The sequence below is a fragment of the Oncorhynchus clarkii genome, chromosome 26 (genome assembly GCF_045791955.1).
Source record: "Oncorhynchus clarkii lewisi isolate Uvic-CL-2024 chromosome 26, UVic_Ocla_1.0, whole genome shotgun sequence".
Lineage (NCBI taxonomy): Eukaryota > Metazoa > Chordata > Actinopteri > Salmoniformes > Salmonidae > Oncorhynchus > Oncorhynchus clarkii.
Window position 1 is genome coordinate 36875324 of NC_092172.1, and position 23135 is coordinate 36898458.

The following is a 23135-nucleotide window of genomic DNA, read 5'->3' on the forward strand; positions in this document are numbered from 1 at the left end:
CCATCCATACCCATTCTGCCCTGTCCTTTCTATATGCACTGAGCTATAAGAACAACGGCTATTACTCCAGTACAGCAGGTGGCAGTGCAATGTCGGTTACGACGTTTCAGCCAATAAATGAACCATGAAAAAACAGAGGCAGTGTTTACGACTTTTTTACGACAAAATGTTCTTACTTTTCTCTGTTTACGTCCTAGTCCTGTTCAACACATATATCCCTAATCTTTGTCGTGGCTCAATGTTATTACTTTATTAAACCTAAAATGTCTAAACTACATTCGTTGAATGCGTTTCTTACTGCCCGATTAACTGCGGCTGCTGTGGATATATTCGGGGCAGTGGAGAAGACTATAACAGCGTACCAGGAAGAAGTCTCCAGATCAAAAGTGGAGAACGACCATCTACGGAGGCTGTTGCTAGATTTCGGTTTCAAACCTGATAGAGAATCACACATACCAGGTGTGTAAGACGAATCAGCAGCCTATGGTTCTGTAAACATTATTACGATTATTATCTAGCTAGTTAGACAACTGTGACAACCATAGGACTAGTTAATGACTGCTGAACTGTGCTGAACCTCGATTGTTATTAGCTAGCTAATCAGGCATCGGAATTAGATAGGGATCACTTCTCACTGCACTCTATAATGTTAGTGTGAGTCTAGTCTGTAAATGTGTTGCGAGCTAAGGGGAAGAAGTAAAACTGAAGTGTGTTGATATATCTCAATGGTAAGTAACTTCCCCATCTTTCCTTTCAGACCCCCAGCAGCTCACTGTCTCTGTCTCTGGAGAGGAGGTTCCCTCTAAGCAGGAGTGGAGTGATCAAGAGGACACAGAGACCATATTCATTCCCCCCTGTGTGGAAAGTGCCAGTGATCAGGACTCACCCCAGAGCTCATACCTTTACCAAATTGGGAAGAACAGCAAGAGGGACTCTCTTCCCACCAACTCAACAGAACCGATCAAAACCAATCACGATGGAGAGGACTACGGGGCATCAGAATCAACCAGTAACTCTCAGACCATGTCAAAGTCAAAACATACACAGGCAAAGAAAGGACAAAGTCCTCTTGACACTGGGATAACCAGTGAGCTGAGAGCACCAATGGTGGCTCACACAGGTGATAGACCATACAAGTGCCCTGTGTGCAGGAAAAGGTTTACTAATAACAACCATTTAAAAACACATCAGAGAATTCACACAGGGGAGAGGCCACATTGGTGCAAAGAATGTGGTAAGTGCTTCAGCCGCAAGGGGGATCTGGGCACACACATGAGGACTCACACAGGAGAGAAACCGTACCAGTGCAGCGTTTGTGGCAAAAGCTTCAGGCGAAACCGACTGAATGAGCATATGAGGGTACACACAGGAGAAAGACCCTATCGGTGTGCCGACTGTGAGAAGGGCTTTATTTCAGTAAGTGACCTAAAACGCCACCAGCGCATTCACACGGGAGAAAAGCCTTTTAGGTGTGACAGTTGCGGAAAATGCTTCAGTCAGATGACAACCTTGAAGAAACATATGAGGACTGTTCATAAGAAGGTTCAATTGCAGAGCAGTGAGGAAAGCCCAGATCCCTGCTAGCCTTAGGGACTCCTGTTCGTTTATGTGATAATGACAAACAGCACAGGACATATCTTACCTTGGTACCATCTGCGTGTGCCTTAGACAATTTCTCTGACTATCGCTGTCATTCATTCATGCAATTTTGTGTGTTGTAAATCTCTTCTACAGAACAGTTGCTTTCTTTCAGGACACTGCTCTAACACCAAGATCTACCAGATGACAATCATCATGTATTGTTGTTACTTGACATTAAAGTGGATATACTGGGGGCTTTCAAACTCTGTGCCAACATTGATAGAATTAAATAATAATACTTTTTGGGGGGGTTTTATCTGTCCTGTTGCACACAAGTGTGTAATAGAAACGTGTTTGTTGCATATCCCAACTGCCCCTAAGACACCCTCAGTGAGTGGGGTCACGGCCAGGGTCACCATTGTCCAGCTCCCCTGGGGCAATTGGGTTAAGCACCTTGCTCAAGGGCCCAGCAACAGATTTCTTTCACCTTGTCGGCTCCGGGATTCAACCCAGTGACCTTTCAGTTGCTGGCCCAACACTGTAACCCCGAGGCTACCTGCTGCCCAATTCTGAAACAGTCCCAAATCCCTCGCTAAAGCAAGTGCAGAAGCCTGCAACTAACTCATTGCCATGTGACCAAACTCTTGGGGTTGTTTTTACAGATCCAGATTATGCCTAGTCTTGGATCATAACATACTTTCAACAATCTCTTCAACAAGAATGATTTTGAATCCAGGACTAGGTTTAACCTGTATTCGGAAAACGGACCCTGGTATTTTCCTTTGAGATGTTTTGCCAGGCCTAATGTTAGGTTGTTAATCAGAGCAATGAACTAAAGGGACATACTGTCCAACACACTGTTTGTCATATCCTGTATGTACCCTGAATATACATACACAAAGACATCTATCAAGGCAAAATAGTTATGTTGTTTTTTATTATTGTTATCTTTATTATAAATGTTAGCTTTTTCATTTGTTTATGTAACCCACTTTATCATGTATGATTTACGTAGATAAAGTAGATAATTGCATTCCATACTTGAATTTTATAGTCAAACTGAATGTTCCCCATTACTTCTGTGCGTGGCTGACTTGTTCAACAGTGTCATGAGTTCTTCAGCTCAGCTAAATATTGTAAACTAATATGTAGTTTATCAAGTTATGTAGGTAAGATTTTGTTAATTCATTACAGATTATATCGTTATCTATTACAGATGGACTTTGTACTACATTATAATAATCTATTCAAATATGAAGTGCATGAGCCTACAACCTCTTGACACAACCAACAATCTTGGTATTTTCCTTTGAGTGTCTTTGCTTTTAGTATGTTTTCATAATCAAGAGCAATGAAAAAAGACATACTGTGTACAACACCTGATGCATGCACCTTAAATATGCACAAGAAGTCTATGAACTACTTCCCCGACAAGTCATTCTATTGGTCAATTCAAGTAGCAGTACGAGGCGTGAGAGCAAGTATCGTTCTCCATTGGACGAGAGCAACTTGTTGCTTCAAACCGATTTCAAACAGCCAACGTGCGCGCCCCTGTCTCTCCAGCTCCCGAGCGCCGCCGTCCACACCGCGCTTTCGTCGATCCAAAATTCCGTCTGTCTCACGTGCTTTGTGAATATAAAAGCTCTCTTGTTTCCCTTCATCATGTCTAGTGTGTCACCAGACAAACGGCGAAAGATGGAGTCGGCGTTGGAGCAGCTGAAGAAACACACGGTGGTCGTGGCGGACACCGGAGACTTCAACGGTAACAGATTGGATTGACCGCTATACACTAACGTTACTAGCCAAGGCTAGGCAGGCATTCTCTAGAACACATTGATGTAACATGTTGCAAGGTTTATAGCTGCGTTAACGTTATCTACTTATCGTAGTCTGCTCGAATATTAATTCCGATAAACTTCTATGTTTTTAGCTTTTAAATTAATGTTGCTAGCTAGCTGTCGTATCATGTTTGGCTAATAATTAACTTACTGCACTTGTGGCTAACGTTAACTAGTTATGACCACGGCTCTTGCACGTTCCATGCATTGCAACTTGGTCGCTAATGTTAATTAACTATGGGAACTATATAGTTATGCGTTTCTATTTTCAGGTGTTGTCTAATTTAGACGTTGTGAGCTATCAAACAGGAATTGCAATTTTAAAACAATGACTTACTCCTGTCAGGGCACGCACGTTAACGCTGTCACGCCCAACTACTCAACATTGGTTCTCCCACGTGACACTAATGGGGTTTAGTTAAATTACACTAAATGCAGAATACAACCTAAAAGACCGTTCAGCGTAGTTGGTTAGCTATATATGATTTATACAAATGCCATGTTCACTGCCCTCGACTGACATTACTGTCTCCCAGATTCAGAGAACTGGTTCCTCTTCCGTTTGAATAAGGAAGTAGGAATGATGTAATCCATTGTGGTGTAAACCAAACATTTCCTCATGCTTGCACTGCAAGTCAGGATGACAAGACAGAAACGGTTTACCTGCCACAGGGTAATGTTAACCAGGCTGAAATGGAGCACACTAAGTGGATAGGCTTTGATGACATGCTGCTTCAGTCTACACATAATGTTTCTTCTCGGGATAAGTGAAGGGGTGTTGGAGCTTCACAGGTTTTGTTCCCTGAATGCAGTAGTCTTTAGGACAGGGTTATTTTCAAATGTTTTGGCTCTCTATAGAAAATACTGTTGCAGGGACCTGAAGAATGTGTCTATAGGACCAGTCACTCAAATGGCCTACGATTCTGAAGATTGACCAAGTTATCTGTGACCTTGCTTCATGCCTCAGCAGTTCAGTTTTTAGACTGTGGTGAAAGGAACCTCGGATGTACCCATAGGCCCGCTGCCATGTTGTGAAAGGGTGCGCTTGACCAAATCCCATTGTGAAAGGACCTCACTGGCCAACTCTTGTGCGATGCAGTGCATTCATTGGTCAACTGGTTTGAAGACTGTGAAACCCTGACTGCAATACTGAAGGACAGTTAAACCACATCAGTTAGTATTGTATGGTGCTACAGTCATTTTACCAGTGGGTCATGTCCAGTAGGATTAAAATGGCAACAGTCACTTTCAAACTTGATCAAGTTCAATTAGAAACTCTTATCTGGCATATAGTGTATCATTTGGATGTTTGTCCATATTGCAAAGCCTAATACATTGTCTAATTTAGCTTAAATAACTGAACGTATCTGGCTCGTGATGGCTTAAGTGTGGCCTCATTGACAATATTTTGCTGGCATGCAGAATGGTGAACAGCTCAGTAAGTTGTACAATTCCTCAGTTATCCCAATGATGGGGAGGGTGTACATTTAATATCTTTCAATGGAATAAATGCATCAGATTACATTGGCACAGAACATGCTTTATCTTGCCAGTTGCTGTCTTTGTTCAAATGGGGGTGGTTAGTGTATCTTATCTTTAGGGTTGGTCTCTGTGTAGGCTTACATGGCTGGACTGATTTTAGCTAAGCCTTATTCCTTCAAGAAAAGACCTCACCAACAGACATGAGGGTTTCTGCTATGAGAATAACTAAAATAAACAACAAATGAAAAGTGCCTCATAACTTTTCTCAAAGGAACACACATGGCATCTACCTATCCTTACATGTTGTAAAACCTGTCATCTGTCAAATATTGACTGGTTGCAAGCACATGCCTGTTCAAACTGAGCAACCCTTTTTTTTTTTTTTGTTCCTGTGAAATTTGTCAGTGCTTGGTTAAAAGTGCAACCCTGGACTCTTCCTGAACCATGTGGGAAACACATGGTCACTAGTGTTTATGCATGGCAGTCATCTGGTGTGCATAACAAATGGGAAGTAGTATACAAATTGCAGGAACACTTTAGCCTGAAGTTGCCCTTTTAACATGCCATGTTACTCTAACTACTTTTGTAAACTCAGTGTGGTTACTGCACACTCTAACTCAGTGTGGTTACTGCACACTCTAACTCAGTGTGGTTACTGCACACTCTAACTCAGTGTGGTTACTGCACACTCTAACTCAGTGTGGTTACTGCACACTCTAACTCAGTGTGGTTACTGCACACTCTAACTCAGTGTGGTTACTGCACACTCTAACTCAGTGTGGTTACTGCACACTCTAACTCAGTGTGGTTACTGCACTCTAACTCAGTGTGGTTACTGCACACTCTAACTCAGTGTGGTTACGGCACACTCTAACTCAGTGTGGTTACGGCACACTCTAACTCAGTGTGGTTACGGCACACTCTAACTCAGTGTGGTTACGGCACACTCTAACTCAGTGTGGTTACGGCACACTCTAACTCAGTGTGGTTACGGCACACTCTAACTCAGTGTGGTTACGGCACACTCTAACTCAGTGTGGTTACGGCACACTCTAACTCAGTGTGGTTACGGCACACTCTAACTCAGTGTGGTTACGGCACACTCTAACTCAGTGTGGTTACGGCACACTCTAACTCAGTGTGGTTACTGCACACTCTAACTCAGTGTGGTTACTGCACACTCTAACTCAGTGTGGTTACTGCACACTCTAACTCAGTGTGGCTACGGCACACTCTAACTCAGTGTGGCTACGGCACACTCTAACTCAGTGTGGTTACGGCACACTCTAACTCAGTGTGGTTACGGCACACTCTAACTCAGTGTGGTTACGGCACACTCTAACTCAGTGTGGTTACTGCACACTCTAACTCAGTGTGGTTACTGCACACTCTAACTCAGTGTGGTTACTGCACACTCTAACTCAGTGTGGCTACGGCACACTCTAACTCAGTGTGGCTACGGCACACTCTAACTCAGTGTGGTTACGGCACACTCTAACTCAGTGTGGTTACGGCACACTAACTCAGTGTGGTTACTGCACACTCTAACTCAGTGTGGTTACTGCACTGTGGTAATTGCAGATGTGGCACACAATCATTGAACTGTAGTGAAAAGTACAGGAACTTTGGTTTCTAATTGGGTGTGTCTTAATACATACATTCTATATAACTACCAGGTATTTGAAGTGTAGGCTTAATCCACATATCTGACCCCCTGGGGACGCCTCAAGCTCTCATTGAACAGCTACACAATCGGTCTTGATAAAGTGAATCCAAAGCTCTTGATGTGGATAATTGTCTGCATGTTTTTCCACAAAGACAATATTTTCTGACTGCCTGGTTATCCAATCTTTCTCCAAAGACCTCCAACAGATAATTCAGCTACCAGAAGTTTGTACTGTTCATTCACAAACGGCTTGTTTGGATATGCTATTTTGGATTGTTTAATCACTGCCAGTAATACATAATGGTGATAACATGGGTGGGAATGGATTGCAAATCGCTGCATGTGACAGATCCAGCCATAAGGACTGGCTAAAAGAGTAGGGTTTTTGACCAGAATGAGATGGTGAGAGCCTAGAATGTTAGTTGTTTTCAGAGAATCACAGGGGGCCTTTGTGCTTCATTGTGTTGCCTACTCCCTGTCAGTGGCAGAAGCTTGGCCAGCTGGTCTAAAGCCCATCGCCACAGGCCTCCCTCAGTGTAGCTGACATGGCATATCACAACGATGGCAGTATACTAATCAAAACTGTAACTGGCGAGTACCCTGACCGTAGGCTAACAAGGCTATAGTAAAGGCCCTCCAGTGTAAAGTAGGAAAAGCAAAACAATTGGTGTAGCCTAGTGGTTAGCACGTTGGACTAGTAACCGAAAGGTTGCAAGATCGAATCCCCGAGCTGACAAGCTAGTTAACCCACTGTTCCTAGGCCGTCATTGGAAAATAAGAATTTGTTCTTAATTAACTTGCCTAATTAAATAAAGGTAAAGTACTTTGTTTTTTCATTCAAATTTACCCCAATGTTGCACTCTGTATTAGACCTTCACCTAGGATGCTTCACTACTAGGCTACCTCACAGGCTAAAGGGATTAACCTTGACTGTTTAATTTGAACATTGGGTGTCATTCTTCTACTGCAGTGTTGCAGGTACAATGTTCTGCTTTAGTTGAGGAAACTGCTGTTGGCTTGTATCTACAGTAGAGGTCACTGTTTGAGACCAGTGCTTATTGACCCATCCAGAGTTCTCTAGTTCTCTCTCCTGTATAAGTGACTATTCAAAATGGGCATAAGCAATATCTGCATAGACCTTTTACTGAGTTATTTCACAGCTACACATCTCAGGATAAGATTGGTGAATGAAGTTGTGTCCTATGAAGGCTTGTATGTACCTTGGGACTGAAGGCGTCCGCAGGCTTCCCAGACGAAACAGTTCGGTTGAGTTCCTGCATTATGTTTTTGTTCATTTTTTGACTCTTCTGGCGGCAAGCTGAAGTTTGGAGCAGAAGTCTACGCCCACTTGTAGGTGATTGGTCAACAGTGGTGTTTCTTCAAAGTTTGTTCAACAAGTGACACTTTCTTTGAAATACTGCACCAAGCAGTTAATGTAAAATTGTATGAGATCTCCTTGGCAGAAACATCACTAAGAAATCTGTCATTTAATGTTTTTCAGATTCATTCTGATTATTTTGAGGAAGTGTACTGGCTACGGTGTCTCAATGGACAAACAGTACTATGGCCACCTTCTCATTTTTCATGCGTAGGTCTAGTGTGGCTATGAACACCTAGTGTTGTGAGCTGTTCTTAACTTGTCTCTCTCCCACTTCTCTGAACAGCCATTGAAGAGTACAAGCCCCAGGATGCCACCACCAACCCCTCCCTCATCCTGGCTGCTGCCAAGATGGCCGCCTACCAGCATCTGGTCGACCAGGCCATCAAATACGGCATCGCCAAGGGCGGGTAAGATGGGCACTCTGAACACTTTACAACCCCTACCGTTTCAATGATTGGTGAAATAAGCTCATGTAATCATATTGCAACTCTGCACTGCTTCTACATTTTGTGTAGTAGGTCAGTGACTCCACTGACCTCCCCTTTTAAACAATGGGATTTTGAGTGAACAAAGAACCAGGCGTTTTCCCTTTGCTCAAGATAAGTGTTGACAATGCAGGTGCCCTGAGGGTGCTGATCAGTCTGCCTTGCCTCGCACATGCCTGCAAACTACATGTGTTTCACGGTCGCTTCGCCCCGTTATGAACATTGTTTTGGTGACTGACAACTTTGAAGTGTGCATTTGCAACTGGCGCCTATCATTTAGTCTAAAGAACAAATATTTCCAAGCCACTAAAGTAAATCTGAAGACATCAGTTTTGGCTTTCCTATTCATTATTTGCCTTGTTTAGAATGTTTTATTTCCAAGCCTCTAGTGCACTTTAGAGAATAATCAGTGCCAAATCGAATGCATTGAGTAGGATTGAGGTGAGAACATGAATACTGGAAAGTGAATGAACATTTAAAGTTTATTACAGCACTTAATAAACTGGGTAGTTTGAGCCCTGAATGCTGATAGATATTCCACGGCTGTTGACCTGACTACCACCGGTATAAACTTTATTTTTTTACTGCTCTGATTACTTTAAGTTTAATCGCAATAAGGCACCTTGATTTGTTATGTGGCCAATATGCTAAGGTTTGTATACAGACACTTGTGTTGTGCATTAGAACAGCCCTTAGCTGTGGTGGATTTTGGCCATATACCATACCTCTTACTGCTTAAATATGCACATTAACAACACCTGCTCGTTCCATGTGACTGACCAGGTGAAAGCTGTGAGCCCATGTTGTCACTTGTTAAATCCACTTCAATCCGACAGAGTTCAGTGTCAAATCTTAAAGCCTGTTGTCTGGGTCTCTGGCAGTCTCTATGGGGTGCCACGGTTCAGTTCTTGGGCCGACTCTTCTCTGTATATATCGCTCTTGCTGCTGGTGAGTCACTGATCCACCTCTATGCAGATGACACCATTCTGTATACTTCTGGCCCTTTGGACACTCAACAACCCTCCAAACGAGTTTTAATGCCATGCTCTCCTTCTGTGGCCTCCAACTGCTTAAATACAAGTAAAACTAAATGCATGCTCTTCAACTGTATGCTACCCGCCTGTCCAGCATCACTACTCTGGATGGTTCTGACTTAGAATATGTGGTGAAAAACTACAAATACCTAGGTGTCTGGATAGACTAAACTCTCCTTCCAGACTCACATTAAGCATCTCCAATCCAAAGTTAAATCTAGATTTGGCTTATTTCGCAACAAAGCATCCTTCACTCATGCTGCCAAACATACCTTCATAAAACTGTCCATCTTACCGATCCTCGACTTTGGCGCTGTCATTTACAAAATAGCCTCCAACACCCTACTCAACAAATTGGATGCAGTCTATCACAGTGCCATCCGTTTTGTCACAAGCCCCATATACTAACCACCACTGCGACCTGTACGCTCTCGTTGGCTGGCCCTCACTTCATACTTGTCGCCAAACGCACTGGCTCCAGGTCATCTACAAGACCCTGCTAGGTTAAGTCCCGCCTTATCTCTGCTCGCTGGTCACCATGGCTGCACCCACCCGTAGCACGCGGTCCAGCAGGTATATCTCACTTGTCACCCGCAAAACCAATTCCTCCTCTGGCTGCCTCTCCTTCCAGTTCTCTGCTGCCAATGACTGGAATGAACTGGGAAATCTCTGAAGCTGGAGACTCCTATCTCCCTCGCTAGCTTTAAGCACCAACTGTCAGAGCAGCTCTCATCACTGCACATAGCCCATCTGTAAATAGCTTAAACAACTACCACTTCCCCTACTGTATTTATTTTGCACCCCAGTATTTCTACTTTGCACACATCTACTGTCATCTACCATTCCAGTGTTTTTAATTGCTATATTGTATTTACTTTGCCACCATGGCCTATTTATTGCCTTTACCTCCCTTATCTCACCTCATTTGCTCACCAACTTATTTTGCTACTGTATGTTTTACTCCATGTGTAACACTGTCGAACTGCTTTGCTTTCTTGGCCAGGTCGCAGTTGTAAATGAGAACTTGTTCTCAACTTGCCTACCTAGTTAAATAAAATCAGTGTAGATGGGGAGCAGACTGGTTAAAGGAGGTGGGAGTGCAACTCAATGTCTGGTGTACTCCAAGTGATTACTTAGTTAATAAATCCTTAGTCTACTGCTGAAAGCTATGACCACATGTTTGATATGCTTGAGGTATTGCACCTCACCAGTATCCTGTTCCTGTGTCTCATCAGATCTGAGGAGGAGCAGGTCACCAACACCATGGACAAGCTGTTTGTGAGCTTCGGCCTGGAGATCCTGAAGAAGATCCCAGGCAGGGTCTCCACGGAGGTAGACGCCAGGTACAGGAAAGCCTCCTGCGCCGCTCAGGCCTACATAAGTCGCTCATGACGTGCTTTGTATCTGCCGACACCAGCTATCAGAATAACACCCACTCATATATTCAATATAAATGTCTGAACATAGGAATTGATAATGGCTATGGGGAGGGGAATGTTTCATATGAAATTACAGGTAAAAAGACACTTGATTCCACAAAGTAGCTGAATGGACTTGGTGCCTCAAATGCAACCTGGAGCCTTTACAGATCAGGGTAGCAAATTGATCCTTTAAGTTGACTCTCTCACTGAAAGTCTTTCACGTTCACAGCAGAGCCTCAGACTCAAATGACTGGTATGGAGTCCACATAAAACGGCTCTACCAAATAGTAAGCGTTTAATATTTAGATTGACTAACTCAACTTCTTCCACTTGACATTAGGCTTTCGTACGATAAGGATGAGATGGTGTCTCGGGCCCTGGGGCTCATTGCCTTGTACGAAGAGGCTGGTATCAAGAAGGACCGTGTTCTCATCAAGCTCTCCTCAACATGGGAAGGCATCCAGGCTGGCAGGTGTGAGATGGGGAGGGAAGGACATGAGTCCTTACAGGCATTTTGTCACAGTATAGTAGAATATTTTCAAAACATGCTGTTTTTGTTTTGCCAAAACTGTAATTTGATGCAAAGGGTTAAACAATTTACCTCCAACCTAGAAATAATTTAGTGTCAATCTAAAATGTTGGCTTTGACAGCCATGGAAGCACAGTGAAGCTCTGCTGTTAACTGTCCTTTAATGTGCCTGTCAATGTGTGTACCTGCAGGGAGCTGGAGGAGAAGCACGGGGTCCACTGCAACATGACCCTGCTGTTCTCCTTCGCCCAGGCAGTGGCCTGCGCCGAGGCCAAAGTCACCCTCATTTCACCCTTTGTGGGCCGTATCATGGACTGGTACAAGGAGAACACTGCCCAGAAGAGCTACGAGGCCCATGAGGACCCAGGTATGGGCTGACTGATACACCATTTGATAGCATGAGTGTTAGCTTCTAAAGGTTGTCCTCAACAGTCCCAGACCTTACGAGTATAAATAAGATGCCTGGCGACATGGGTGTATTGACTTCATTACTGCACTGGAGTGGCTTTATTAGGCAAAAACATTATTTTGTTCTCTTCCCTCAGGTGTGATCAGTGTGACCAAGATCTACAACCACTACAAGAAGTATGACTATACCACGGTGGTGATGGGAGCTTCATTCAGGAACACCGGGGAGGTCAAGGCCTTGGCCGGCTGTGACCTGCTTACCATTTCCCCCGGCCTACTGGGAGAGCTGAGCAAAGACCACAGCACAGTCACACCAATGCTCACGGTTCAGAAAGGTAACAGGACTCATTGCTACCCCCTACAGGATACTAGTATGACCTCACTGCCCCTCCCTGGAACAGTTGAGAATGAACATGTGTTTTGCTAGCACATTGTGGTTGTCAGATGTGCTGAATACTGTGAAATGTTTACTTATAAGCATCTATCCAACAATGCAGTTAAGATGACATTTACTAAATAAAATAACAATGAGGCTATATACAGGGGGTATCCGTCCCGAGCCAATGTGCGGGGGTACAGGTTAGTCCATCTAAACAGTCCTGGTGGCCATTTGATTGTTCAGCAGTCTCTTAGGCGCGGGGTAGAAACTTAAGGAGCCTTTTACAGTAGCAGTGAACAGTCTGACTAGGGTGACTGGAGTCTGACAATTTTTGGGGGTGGGGGACCTTCATCTGACACCGCCTCGTGTATAGATCCTGGATGGCAGGAAGCTTGGCCTCAGTGACATACTGGGCCGTACGCACTACCCTCTGTAGCGCCTTTATGGTCGGCTGCCGAGCAGTTGCTATACCAGGCGGTGACACAACCATGCTCTCGACGGTGTAGCTCTTGAACTTTGAGGATCTGGGGACCCATGCCAAATTTTCAGTCTCTGTGGGGGGGGGGGGGGGGTCGTGCCCTCAACTGTCTTGGTGTCTGGACCATGATAATTTGGTGCTGTGGACACCAAGGACCATGACATTCTTAACCTGCTCACCTACAGCCCCGTCGATGAGAATGGGGGTGTGCTCGGGCCTCTTTCCTGTCATCCACAATCATATCCTTTGTCTTGAGCACGTTGAGGGAGAGGTTGTTGTCCTGGTACCACACGGCCAGTCTCTGACCTCGGTAAACTTAAGGCTGGTGTTGGCGTTGTGCTTGGTCAAGCAGTCATGGGAGTACAGGAGGGGACTGAGCATGCACCACTGGGGATCAGTGGCAGATGTGTTGCCTACCATTGCCACCTGGAGGTCCAGGATCCAGTTGCAGAGGGAGGTGTTTTGTCCCAGGGTCCTTAGCTTTGTAGGTGTTCCTTTTGACCAGGTTTTGCAAGGACAGTGTGGTGTGCAATAGCTTGCATCATATGTGAATTGGAGTGGGTCTGGGGCAAAGTGCAGGCCCCGGGCATCTCAATCTGGCCCGTGAGATTTTAAAAAAAATGTCTTTATAAATATGACCCCGTTTCCCCAATTTTGTGGTATCAATTGGTAGTTGGTCTTGTCCCATCACTGCAACTCCCGTACGGACTCAAGAGGCGACAGTTGAGAGCCGTGCGTCCTCAAACTCGACCCGGCCAAGCCACACTGCTTCTTGACACAATGCCTGTTTTAAACCAAAGCCAGCCGCAGCAATGTGTCAGAGGAAACGCCGTACACCTGGTGACTGTCAACGTGCATGCGTCCAGCCTGCCACGAGTCGCTAGAGCATGATGGGACAAGGGAATCTTGACCTGCCAATTGTGCGCTGCCTCATGGGTCTCCAGTCACGGCCACCTGTGACAGGTGCTTGGGATCGAACCCAGGGCTGTAGTGACGCCTCGAGCCCTGCAACGCAGTGCCTTAGGAGGGAGGCCCCCACAAATAGATTTTTAACAGACCATTGGCCCCCCCCCAAAAAGGCAGCCCTCAAATTCAAAATCCTGACGTGCCCCTCAGGCCTATGTTCGCCCATCCCTGGTCTAGGGTTCCTGGGATGACTGACCTTTTCAAAGTACTTCATGGCTACTGATGTGAGTGCTACTGGGCGGTAGTCATTTAGGCATCTTTGCTTTCTTGGGCACAGATTTTTGTATAGACGTCAGGCCTGGTTTCAAATATGTTATAATAGTGTTAACTGCAAACCCTGGCCATATTGCACCCCAGACAGTCTAGTATTTGAAGGTGTTTCAAATGTTGTTCCATCTCAGGTCTGGTCCATGCAGGTGTCGTTATAACATTGGTTCATATTCTAATGGAACTCTCACTGCATCATATGGGTTCAGTGATGCAGTAAATATACTATCAGTGATGTATCATGGTTGTGACAGAGGGTTACATGTTATCTAAGCACATGGAAGAAGCTCTCGTCCCTTACACTTTAACTCTAGATTGTATCTTCAGGACTCCTACACAATGTAATCTGCGTTCTCACACTCCAGCTTTGTTTTGAATGTTAACCTGCTCAAAGCGTCAGGCGGGAACAAGGGGCTGATGGGAGGGATGTGGGTGTCATGCACCAGACACAATGTTTCCTCAGAAAGCAGAGGGTAACCATGTACTGTATGAATAAGCACTAATTCAAGCCAAATATTTTGGCTACTTTTAAAACTTGAGTTTTGTTCAATTAAACTTTATTTTAAGAACAATTTGAATTGGTGCGAACTGTCATGCAGTTCGAGGAAAGCTGGTGAAGTAGGTCTACTTGGGTGACCCCTTGAGGTAGACTCTGAGCCCCGTAAGTTACTGTTACACACTAGCAGGTCAAAGACCAAGTTTTTGTTAAACCCCTCCTAAGGAGAACTTGCTGAGGCCCCTTCAACATTGGTTATGCAGTCTCTTATGAGTAGGAATGTCTCAACCACTTTGTTAGTCTCAATTTGAACCTCGGGCAACAATGGCTGTATTTCACAAACGTACAGAGCGAAACAAATTAATTTGGGGGGGGCGGCAGGGTAGCCTAGTGGTTAGAGCGTTGGGCTAGTATCCGGAAGGTTGCAAGTTCAAATCCCCGAGCTGACAAGGTACAAATCTGTCGTTCTGCCCCTGAACAGGCAGTTAACCCACTGTTCCTAGGCCGTCATTGAAAATAAGAATTTGTTCTTAACTGACTTGCCTAGTTAAATAAAGGTCAAATTTAAAAAATGTATGTAGAAACTCCTGTCTTTTCTTTTTGAGGCTTCTTAAATGGATGCCCTGGGCCAGGTCTGCATTAAAGGGGTATTTATCCTGCATCCCAGTGCATACATTGTTTCCTTCGTTATACACCTGAAACCATTGAGGGGATAATGAGCTCCTCTAAGTAAAACCATATGCCGTAAGCATTCTGGTAGATTGCAGTCATACTACCAGTCCTTCAAAGGCCTGGGGATGGACTACGCAATCCCATTGGACCAAGGATGAATTCAACTAATGGCAATTCATTACATCTCTTTTCTTTGTCCCCTGTTTAGCCAAGGCCTGTGATTTGGAGAAGGTTCACCTGGATGAGAAAGAATTCCGCTGGCAACACAACGAGGACCGCATGGCCGTGGAGAAGCTCTCTGACGGCATCCGCAAGTTCGCTGCCGACGCCATCAAGCTGGAGACCATGATCAAGGTGAGACCGTGACGGGAGCGCTGAGGTTGTAAATATTTCTGAATGACCTGTAAAGTAGCAGGAGGTGGAGTCTGGCGCACATGTGGAAAGTCCATGTAGGAACAGCAAGAACTATTGACTGATCTTAACGTTTTTAAGACTTGTTTGGAACAAAGTAATGCTGGACATGGTGTCCTGTAGGTGACACTTCGACAATTAAGTTCCCTTGCCTTTGTTTCCGTTCATATGGTTGTTTCCCTCCACAGGAGAAGATGCTGAATGTGAAGAACGGACAGTAAAGAGGGACCAGATGTTCAACCCTCCCAGCAGGAAACGATGACTATTGTGCAACAACCACCACTGGGGCCCCACGGGACCAACTCTCCCACCTCCCCTGACCCCAAAGTGGGACCCCCTCAACACGAATGACTCGCCACTATAGGCCTGGATTGACTCTAATTTACTGTATTTTTGTCTTTACTCAATGCAGAGATTGATTTCAAGTCTGAATCCAGCACTGATGCAATGCTATTTTTGGTTCTTGCAGCACTGTAGATTTGGTCAGAGGAACGAACACACAACGGTCAGGCTTGGTCCAGTCTTTTTACTCATCAGCCCTTTAGAAAAACAACTTCAAACTGTAACAATTATGAACATTCCTCAGGAAAATGATATGATAGTTTCACAAATTAAACTCTTTCCTCAGTGAACCTGTGTTCTGTCCTGAATGTTTCATTAAGCCAGGAGTTGGTATAACAGTTCATGAAGCTTCTTTGTTTTAATTCTTTCTCTGGCTCACTTGTTGACATTGCATAAATCTCCCCATTTTAAGAGATGCTTTGGGCATGAAATTAAAAACATGCGAAATGTGGGTGGTTGAGTAACATGGGATTTGGTCCAAATATGCTAATATTTGTTGGTAGTGGCTAGTTTATTAAAACCGAGTGTGGATTGCAGTCACTGGCCATATACAACTTTTCTTACGGTAAGGAAACAATTCTTGGAGTATTCTTTACTTCTGTCAAGAAATCAGTCCATAATGTTACTCCTCAAACCATTTGTTCTGTCCTGCTGGATATCCTAGTGAGGTATGTTCCACTTGCTTAAGCCATAATTGGACTACAAAATGCCATTTACTTGGTTTAGTTTCAGTTTGTGGTAAATCCGTCACTCATTGTAATTTAGTCATACCGTTTCCTCTTAGTCAGAGCCACTGGTCCAGCCAGTTTAGCATCTTTCATTCAAGTGCATTCCCAGCAACGTACTAGGTAATGTGAACGCTGAGATGCAGCCTGAACTTCCTATCGGACCACTCAACTCGCAGACAGCTGTCCGTCTGAACACCAAGAGACCCTTGGTTGAGTGATTAAGGTTGGTATTGGCGGGAAGAGATTCCTAAACTTTTAAATCAGACTTTTTTTGGTCATGAGGCTTGGCTTCTGACAAACATGAGTATACTTCTTGGTTGTGATGGGATTTGAGCTGCTATGGCTGTGTTTACACTGAACCTGAGAACCCACTTGTGATTTGTTTTGCTGACTGTCCACACTAAGTTGTGACCCCATATCACATCTGCTATGGGGTGGTAGAAATAAAATAATTAGCAAAAGATCTGAATTGGGCTGCCGGTGTAAACGCAGCCTGTGAAGGTTCTTCATACTTGGCATAGACCAATGGTCAAAACATCTGGATTCCACACATTCTAACACGTCCTGGTGTTTAGGAAAGGGGTGGAGGGTCAATGGTATGAGCTTTTTAAAGGGGGAAATATGCATTTCAAACATTAACAAAGTTGCCACCCCACCACTGATTTGGTAAATGGCTGAGGGATGGGACTGAATGTAACCACTCAAATTCATAGATGGCTGAGAGTGCGAAGACTGACCAGCTATGATATAAAATTATGTTATGAAGCTAGTGTTTAAATTCACTTTTTAGAAATAAAGTGGTAAAACAAGCTTATTGGTTCTGATGGAGTAAGACTGAACTAACATGATGCATTTAAGTAATATTCAACAATGAAGTACAAAAATTGATGTAGCAATTGCCTCTAAGGGAAGTAGAGTTTGTTTCCTTCAGTAACATAATGTTCTCTCCGGTCATTGTTGCAGTGCTGAATTTTTTTCTGGTCAGCTGACATAGTTCAGGGCCTGGTGGTTGTCAGGTTTGTTAGTTGTGCTGGAACAAAAGCCTGCACACACTTTGACCTTCAACCTGGGCCCGTATTCACAAAGCCTCCTGAAGTAGGAGACCTGAGAGGTATACTACAAAACAGAATCAATGAGTTAAGCAGCTAACTTTGATCAACAACTAGACATAACTATAGATTTTTATGCTAAACTTAAATGTTGTTTATGTTAATTAGTCCATGCCCATTTGAAGCTTATCTTATAAAAAAATGTCAAGTTATTTCAGAATATTTAGGCAATTTAGCTGGCGAACTTATTGATCCTCCTTTGTAGAATAGCCGTCTGATCTTGGCTTTAGTTCATAATAAATAAGATGGGGATCTGATCCTAGACCAGCACTCCTTCTCTGAGATGCCCTAATTCAATGTATCTTTACCAACTTACCCTCAAGTCCCTTGAAGTGGTGTCTAACGGGTAATTTATTTCCTTACTCAGACTGTTTAAATCAAATGTTATTTGTCACATGCTTCATAAACAAGTGTGGACTAAAAGTGAAATGCTTACTTACGGGACCTTCCTAACAACGCAGAGAGAAACATAGAGAAATAATAGAAAAATAAAAACAAGAAATATATACATAATGAGTAATTAGAACTTGGCTATTTACATGGGGTAAGTACTGAGTCGATGTGCAGGGATTTGAGGTAGATATGCCTACTAGGAAGTGTGTGCCCTCAGGCCTGGAGAGAAGCAATAGTCATTCCACTACCTAAGAATAGTAAAGCCCACTTTACTTGCTCAAATAGCTGGCCAATCAGCCTGTTACCAAACATTGGTAAACTTTTGGAAAAAATTGTGTTTGACCAGATCCAATGATATTTTACAATAACCAAATTGATAACAGACTTTCAGCACACTTATAGGAAAGGACATTCAGCTTTTGACATTATCGATCATAGTCTGCTGCTGGAAAAAAACGTATGTGTTATGGCTTTACACCCCCTGCTATATTGTGGATAAAGATTTACCTGTCTAACAGAACACAGAGTGTGTTCTTTAATGGAAGCCTCCAACATCAAGGTAGAATCAGAGGTCTCTTCACAGTCCCCAAGTCCAGAATAGACTATGGGAGGCGCACAGTACTACATAGAGCCATGACTACATGGAACTCTATTCGACAGCAGGTAACTGTTGCCAGCAGTAGAATCAGATTTAAAAATCAGATAAAAATACAGCTGATGGAACAGCGGAGACTGTGAAGAGACACACACAAAGGTACAGACACTCGCATAAACACACAAACGCTAGCACACACACTCTACACACACGTACGTTGTACTATTGTTGTATGGTGGTATATACATTTTGTATTGTAGATATGTAGTGGTGTAATAATGTTATATGATGTACTGTTTTATCTTTTGTTTTATATGTAATGTAAGTGTCTTAATGTGTTTGGACCCCAAGAAGAGTAGCTGCTGCCTTGGCAGGAACTAATGGGGATCCATAATAAACCCCAGGAAGAGTAGCTGCTGCCTTGGCAGGAACTAATGGGGATCCATAATAAACCCCAGGAAGAGTAGCTGCTGCCTTGGCAGGAACTAATGGGGATCACTAATACATACAAAATAGAAATATGTACATATTGGTAGGAATAAAGTAACTAGGCAACAGGATAGATAATAAACAGCAGCATGTGATGAGTCAAGAGTTCATGCAAAATGGGTCAATGCAGGGGGTCTATTTAACTAACTTGGTTGTTGTCCTGGCACCACACTGCTATGTTACTGACCTCCCTATAGGCTGTCTCATCGTTCTTTGGTGATCAGGCCAACCACCGTTGTGTCGTCAACAAACTTAATGATGATGTTGGAGTCTTGCGCAACCACACAGTCGTGGAGTCATGGGGGAACAGGGAGTACAGGAGGGAACTGAGCACGCACCCCTGAGGGGCCCTCGTGTTCAAGGTCAGTGTGGCAGATGGGTTGTTGCCTGCACTCACCGCCTGGGGGCGGACAATTAGGAAGTTCAGGATCCAGTAGCATAGGGAGGTGTTCAGTCCCAGGGTCCTGAGCTTAGTGATGAGCTTGGGGGAATTATGGTGTTGAACACTGAACAATAGTGTTCCTCTTGTCCAAGTGGAGAGGGCATTGTTGAGTGCAATAGAAATTGTGTCATCTGTGGATCTGTTGGGGCGGTATGCAAATTGGTGTGAGTCCAGGGTGTCTGGGATGATGGTGTTGATGTGAGCCATGACCAGCCTTTCAAAGCATTTCTTGGCTACAGATGTGAGTGCTACGGAGCGATAATCACTTAGACAGGTTACCTTGGCGTTCTTGCGCACAGGGACTTTAGTTTTCTGCTTGAAACACGTAGGTATTACAGACAGGGTCAGGGAAAGGTTGAAAATGTAATTGAAGACACTTTCCAGCTGGTCAGCACATGCTCAGAGTATGCATCCTGGTAATCAGTCTGAATGTTAACCTGTTAAAAGGTCTTACTAACATTGGCTACGGAGAGCGAGATCACCCAGTCGTCCGGAACAGCTGGTGCTCTCATGCATGGTTCAATGTTGCTTGCCTCGAAGTGAGCATAAAAGGCATTAAGCTTGTCTGGTAGGCTCACGTCCCTGGGAAGCGTCCCTGGGTTTCCCTTTGTCAGAGCCAGTGTAGTAGGATTTGATCTTAGTCCTCTATTGATGTTTTGACTGTCGGAAAACGTAGAGGGATTTCTTATGTATCTGGATTGGTGTCCTGCTCTTTGAAAGCGGCAGCTCTAGCCTTTAGCTCAATGAGGATGTTGCCTGTAATCTATGGCTTCTGGTTGGGATATGTACGTATGGTCACTGTGGGGACGACAACGTCGTCGATGCACTTATTAATGAAGCCGGTGACGGATGTGATAAACTCCTCGATGCCATCGGATGAATCCCGGAACATATTCCAGTCTATGCTGGTGAAACAGTCCTGTAGCTTAGTTTACACAGGCAGCCCAATTCTAAATTTTTTGGCAAAAGATCTGATCTGATTGGTCAAAGGACCAATAATTGTCCAAAAGACCAATAATTGGGAAAAATGTCAGAGTTTGGCTGTCTGTGAAAACGCAGCCTTGAGGAAGATCTCAATTGCATATGCCTTGCGTCCTCTCTCCTTTTTTCCTTCTCAAAACCCATTGGAGGAGAATGTCAAAGGAGCAGGACATCTGGTTTTCTCATCCAATAGCTTCTGATAAGGAAACGAGGAGATAGGACACAAGGTGTATGGAATCGCCCATAGACTTTCAGGAATCTGAAGTGTCCTTGAGCAAGGCCTAATTAGTCTGTCAGTCAATTGCAGCCCCACCACTTGGTTTTCTATAAAGCAGAGGGATAGGGCTGGAGAAATGTAAGATCTCATTCTTTGAATGAGCTATGGATGAAATGACTGACAGCCAATAAGATCAGCGTATTTAGAAGTTATACAGGACAGTGTTTGTAACTTTTAAAACTGAATTCTTAGAATAGATTTTCTTTGCATACCATCCCCACATACAAATGAACAGGTCATAGTTTTCACCCTGTAACACTGAAACCCAATGAGGGCAAATTAGGTTAGTTTTGAAATTCCTCAGGCTTGGAATTACTCCTTAAAGGCCCCTTGCAGTTGTTTTTATATCAATATCACATTTCTGGGTAACATTTGGTACCTTACTGTAATAGATTATCCATTAAAATGGGCAAAAATGGCTTTTTATCAGAAAAATATTTCTCAAGCAAGGACTGTATGGGAGTGGTCTGAGTGGGGAGGGGAAGTCTGAAAACTAGCTGTTATTGACAGAGAAGTCTCCATGACAATGTGTGTTGGAACTGGAAAAGAATGAGACGTTATACAAAAACAACAGGGATGTCCACATTCATAACATTCTAGCCTTGATGTGTTGATGTCCTGTTGACTTTTACAAAGACTACATTAATTTAAGTTGTGTTACTACTAGCACATTTACAAATGTTTGGTCATTGTCTCAATATTGATCCTGTTTTGTAAAATAAAAGTGAGTGTGTTTGTCTGTGTTTCATGTTTGTGATTGCCCTCTAACTGACCTCCATTTCTGTCTCCAGAGGCCCAAGCTTCCTTCGATACACATCCCTGTGTGAAAAGCTCTGATGTTGATCCAAGTTTTTCTGGGGCACCTGGTTGTGGCCCTAGGCCTGCTCCTGCCCTACCTGTCTGTGAGGCCACCTCTCTGGGTGCAGTGGTCAATGTTGTCCCTCTAGAGAAGAGTGGAGGAAATATGGTGAGGTTACACATTGTTAATTACCAATGCTGTCAGCTTTTAACACTGTGTATTAGGAATTTCAGGATTGACCTAAAATATGCACTGTGATAATGATAGGCTTTCTATGTTATGATGCACATGTGCGCAGTATTCAAATCAATTACAAATCCATGTTGATTGGTTCTGTCACGAATATCACCGAAGGTGGCTCCCCTTCCCCTTTCCCCTTGTCGGTCGTTGTCGTCACCGGTCTACTGGCTGCTACCGATCCCTTTTCCCCTTTTCCCCTTTTCGTTTTGTTTGGTCTAATTGGTTTCACCTGTTCCTTGTTTTGGGTTGGGGTTATTTAAGTTCAGTTAGCCCGCCTGTGTTCGGGCTTGTTTGCTGTTTTTGGTCCAGGAGTGTTCCTGTCTTTTGGATTTTCCACTGTACAGCGTATGTACCAGTGTAGTACATTTTGGAGTGTTTTACGCCTGTGTTCGGAGTCACCCTCTTTGTGCGCTGTGATTGTACAGAAAAAAGTGTTTTTTTCCGAATCCTCTGCTCTCTGAGCCTGACTCCACACCCATCACTCTTCGAAGCCTGACAGGTTCTTGCTGTACCTCCCAGCTGTAAACACACAGTCCCTCCAGGTTACTTACTACACTGGTATTTTACAGTCTCTAGGATTTACCTGTTGTTTTCATTGTTTTTGTTTGTTTCAATTTACTTGATAAAATGGTAAATAGCCAATAAATACAGTGTGGTTTAGGCACCAATAACAGGTAGACAATGATTGTGCTGAATTCCTAAAACCAAGTTCCTCATTGTTACCATGTATTTAATTATATGACCTCCTGACCTCACGTCACCTTTGGCAGGTGAGGGCCCACTACACCGTGATCTCTGCCCTTCCCTGTCCTACGTTTTCCGGAGTGTGTCAGACAGGGGAAGACTGTGTCGCGCATACCACCTCGTTACCCTACACAGGACAGAAGCCCGCCTCAGGCTGGTGTGTCCGCCAATGGCAGAGGACCATTCCCAGCAACTACAAGGCCACCGTGAATGTGGGGTATGTGATTCGCTGAGAGACCTGTTATTATTATTACACCGTGACCATTTGATGTGCTTTTGTAGAACATCTATAGAATCAATACACACTGACTGGTCATGTTCAGTGCTAGCTTCTGCAACATTGAAGGCCGTAAGGTTTCATGAGTTGGTTTCATATTGGTGAAAATGTTACACAAACTTGCTTCAATGCAGTTGGACATTAGATCTCCTCAGTCCTCACAATTCAGAACATTAATGTATAATGCAGTTTCATGACTGATCATTCTTACTTTATATCACATGC

General features: G+C 43.9%; 3 protein-coding genes across 5 annotated transcripts in view; all 3 read left to right on the forward strand.

The window, feature by feature from the left end:
- The window catches only part of LOC139384512 (paired amphipathic helix protein Sin3a-like), a 320209-nt gene that overhangs the window by 241247 nt on the left and 55827 nt on the right, over positions 1–23135 (forward strand). The window lies entirely within an intron of this gene.
- On the forward strand, positions 185–2794 carry LOC139384517 (zinc finger protein 664-like). The gene is made up of 2 exons (XM_071129347.1): positions 185–459; positions 758–2794. The coding sequence occupies exons 1-2, from the start codon at positions 264–266 to the stop codon at positions 1582–1584; spliced, it is 1023 nt and encodes a 340-aa protein (XP_070985448.1). The 5' UTR covers positions 185–263; the 3' UTR covers positions 1585–2794.
- Positions 3107–16126, forward strand: LOC139384408 (transaldolase-like). Its single transcript, XM_071129166.1, has 8 exons — positions 3107–3343; positions 8232–8355; positions 10703–10810; positions 11229–11360; positions 11609–11784; positions 11963–12160; positions 15292–15437; positions 15683–16126. Exons 1-8 carry the CDS (start codon positions 3244–3246, stop codon positions 15713–15715), a joined length of 1017 nt encoding a protein of 338 aa, XP_070985267.1. The 5' UTR covers positions 3107–3243; the 3' UTR covers positions 15716–16126.

What these genes read in the sequence shown, in the direction of transcription:
- LOC139384517 (XM_071129347.1), top strand. Translation starts at nt 264, where the DNA reads ATGTCTAAACTACATTCGTTGAATGCGTTTCTTACTGCCCGATTAACT. An exon ending in TAGAGAATCACACATACCAG is followed by an intron (nt 460 to 757) that starts GTGTGTAAGACG and finishes CTTTCCTTTCAG; the next exon opens with ACCCCCAGCAGCTCACTGTC.
- LOC139384408 (XM_071129166.1), top strand. Translation starts at nt 3,244, where the DNA reads ATGTCTAGTGTGTCACCAGACAAACGGCGAAAGATGGAGTCGGCGTTG. An exon ending in TACGGCATCGCCAAGGGCGG is followed by an intron (nt 8,356 to 10,702) that starts GTAAGATGGGCA and finishes GTGTCTCATCAG; the next exon opens with ATCTGAGGAGGAGCAGGTCA. An exon ending in TCCACGGAGGTAGACGCCAG is followed by an intron (nt 10,811 to 11,228) that starts GTACAGGAAAGC and finishes ACTTGACATTAG; the next exon opens with GCTTTCGTACGATAAGGATG.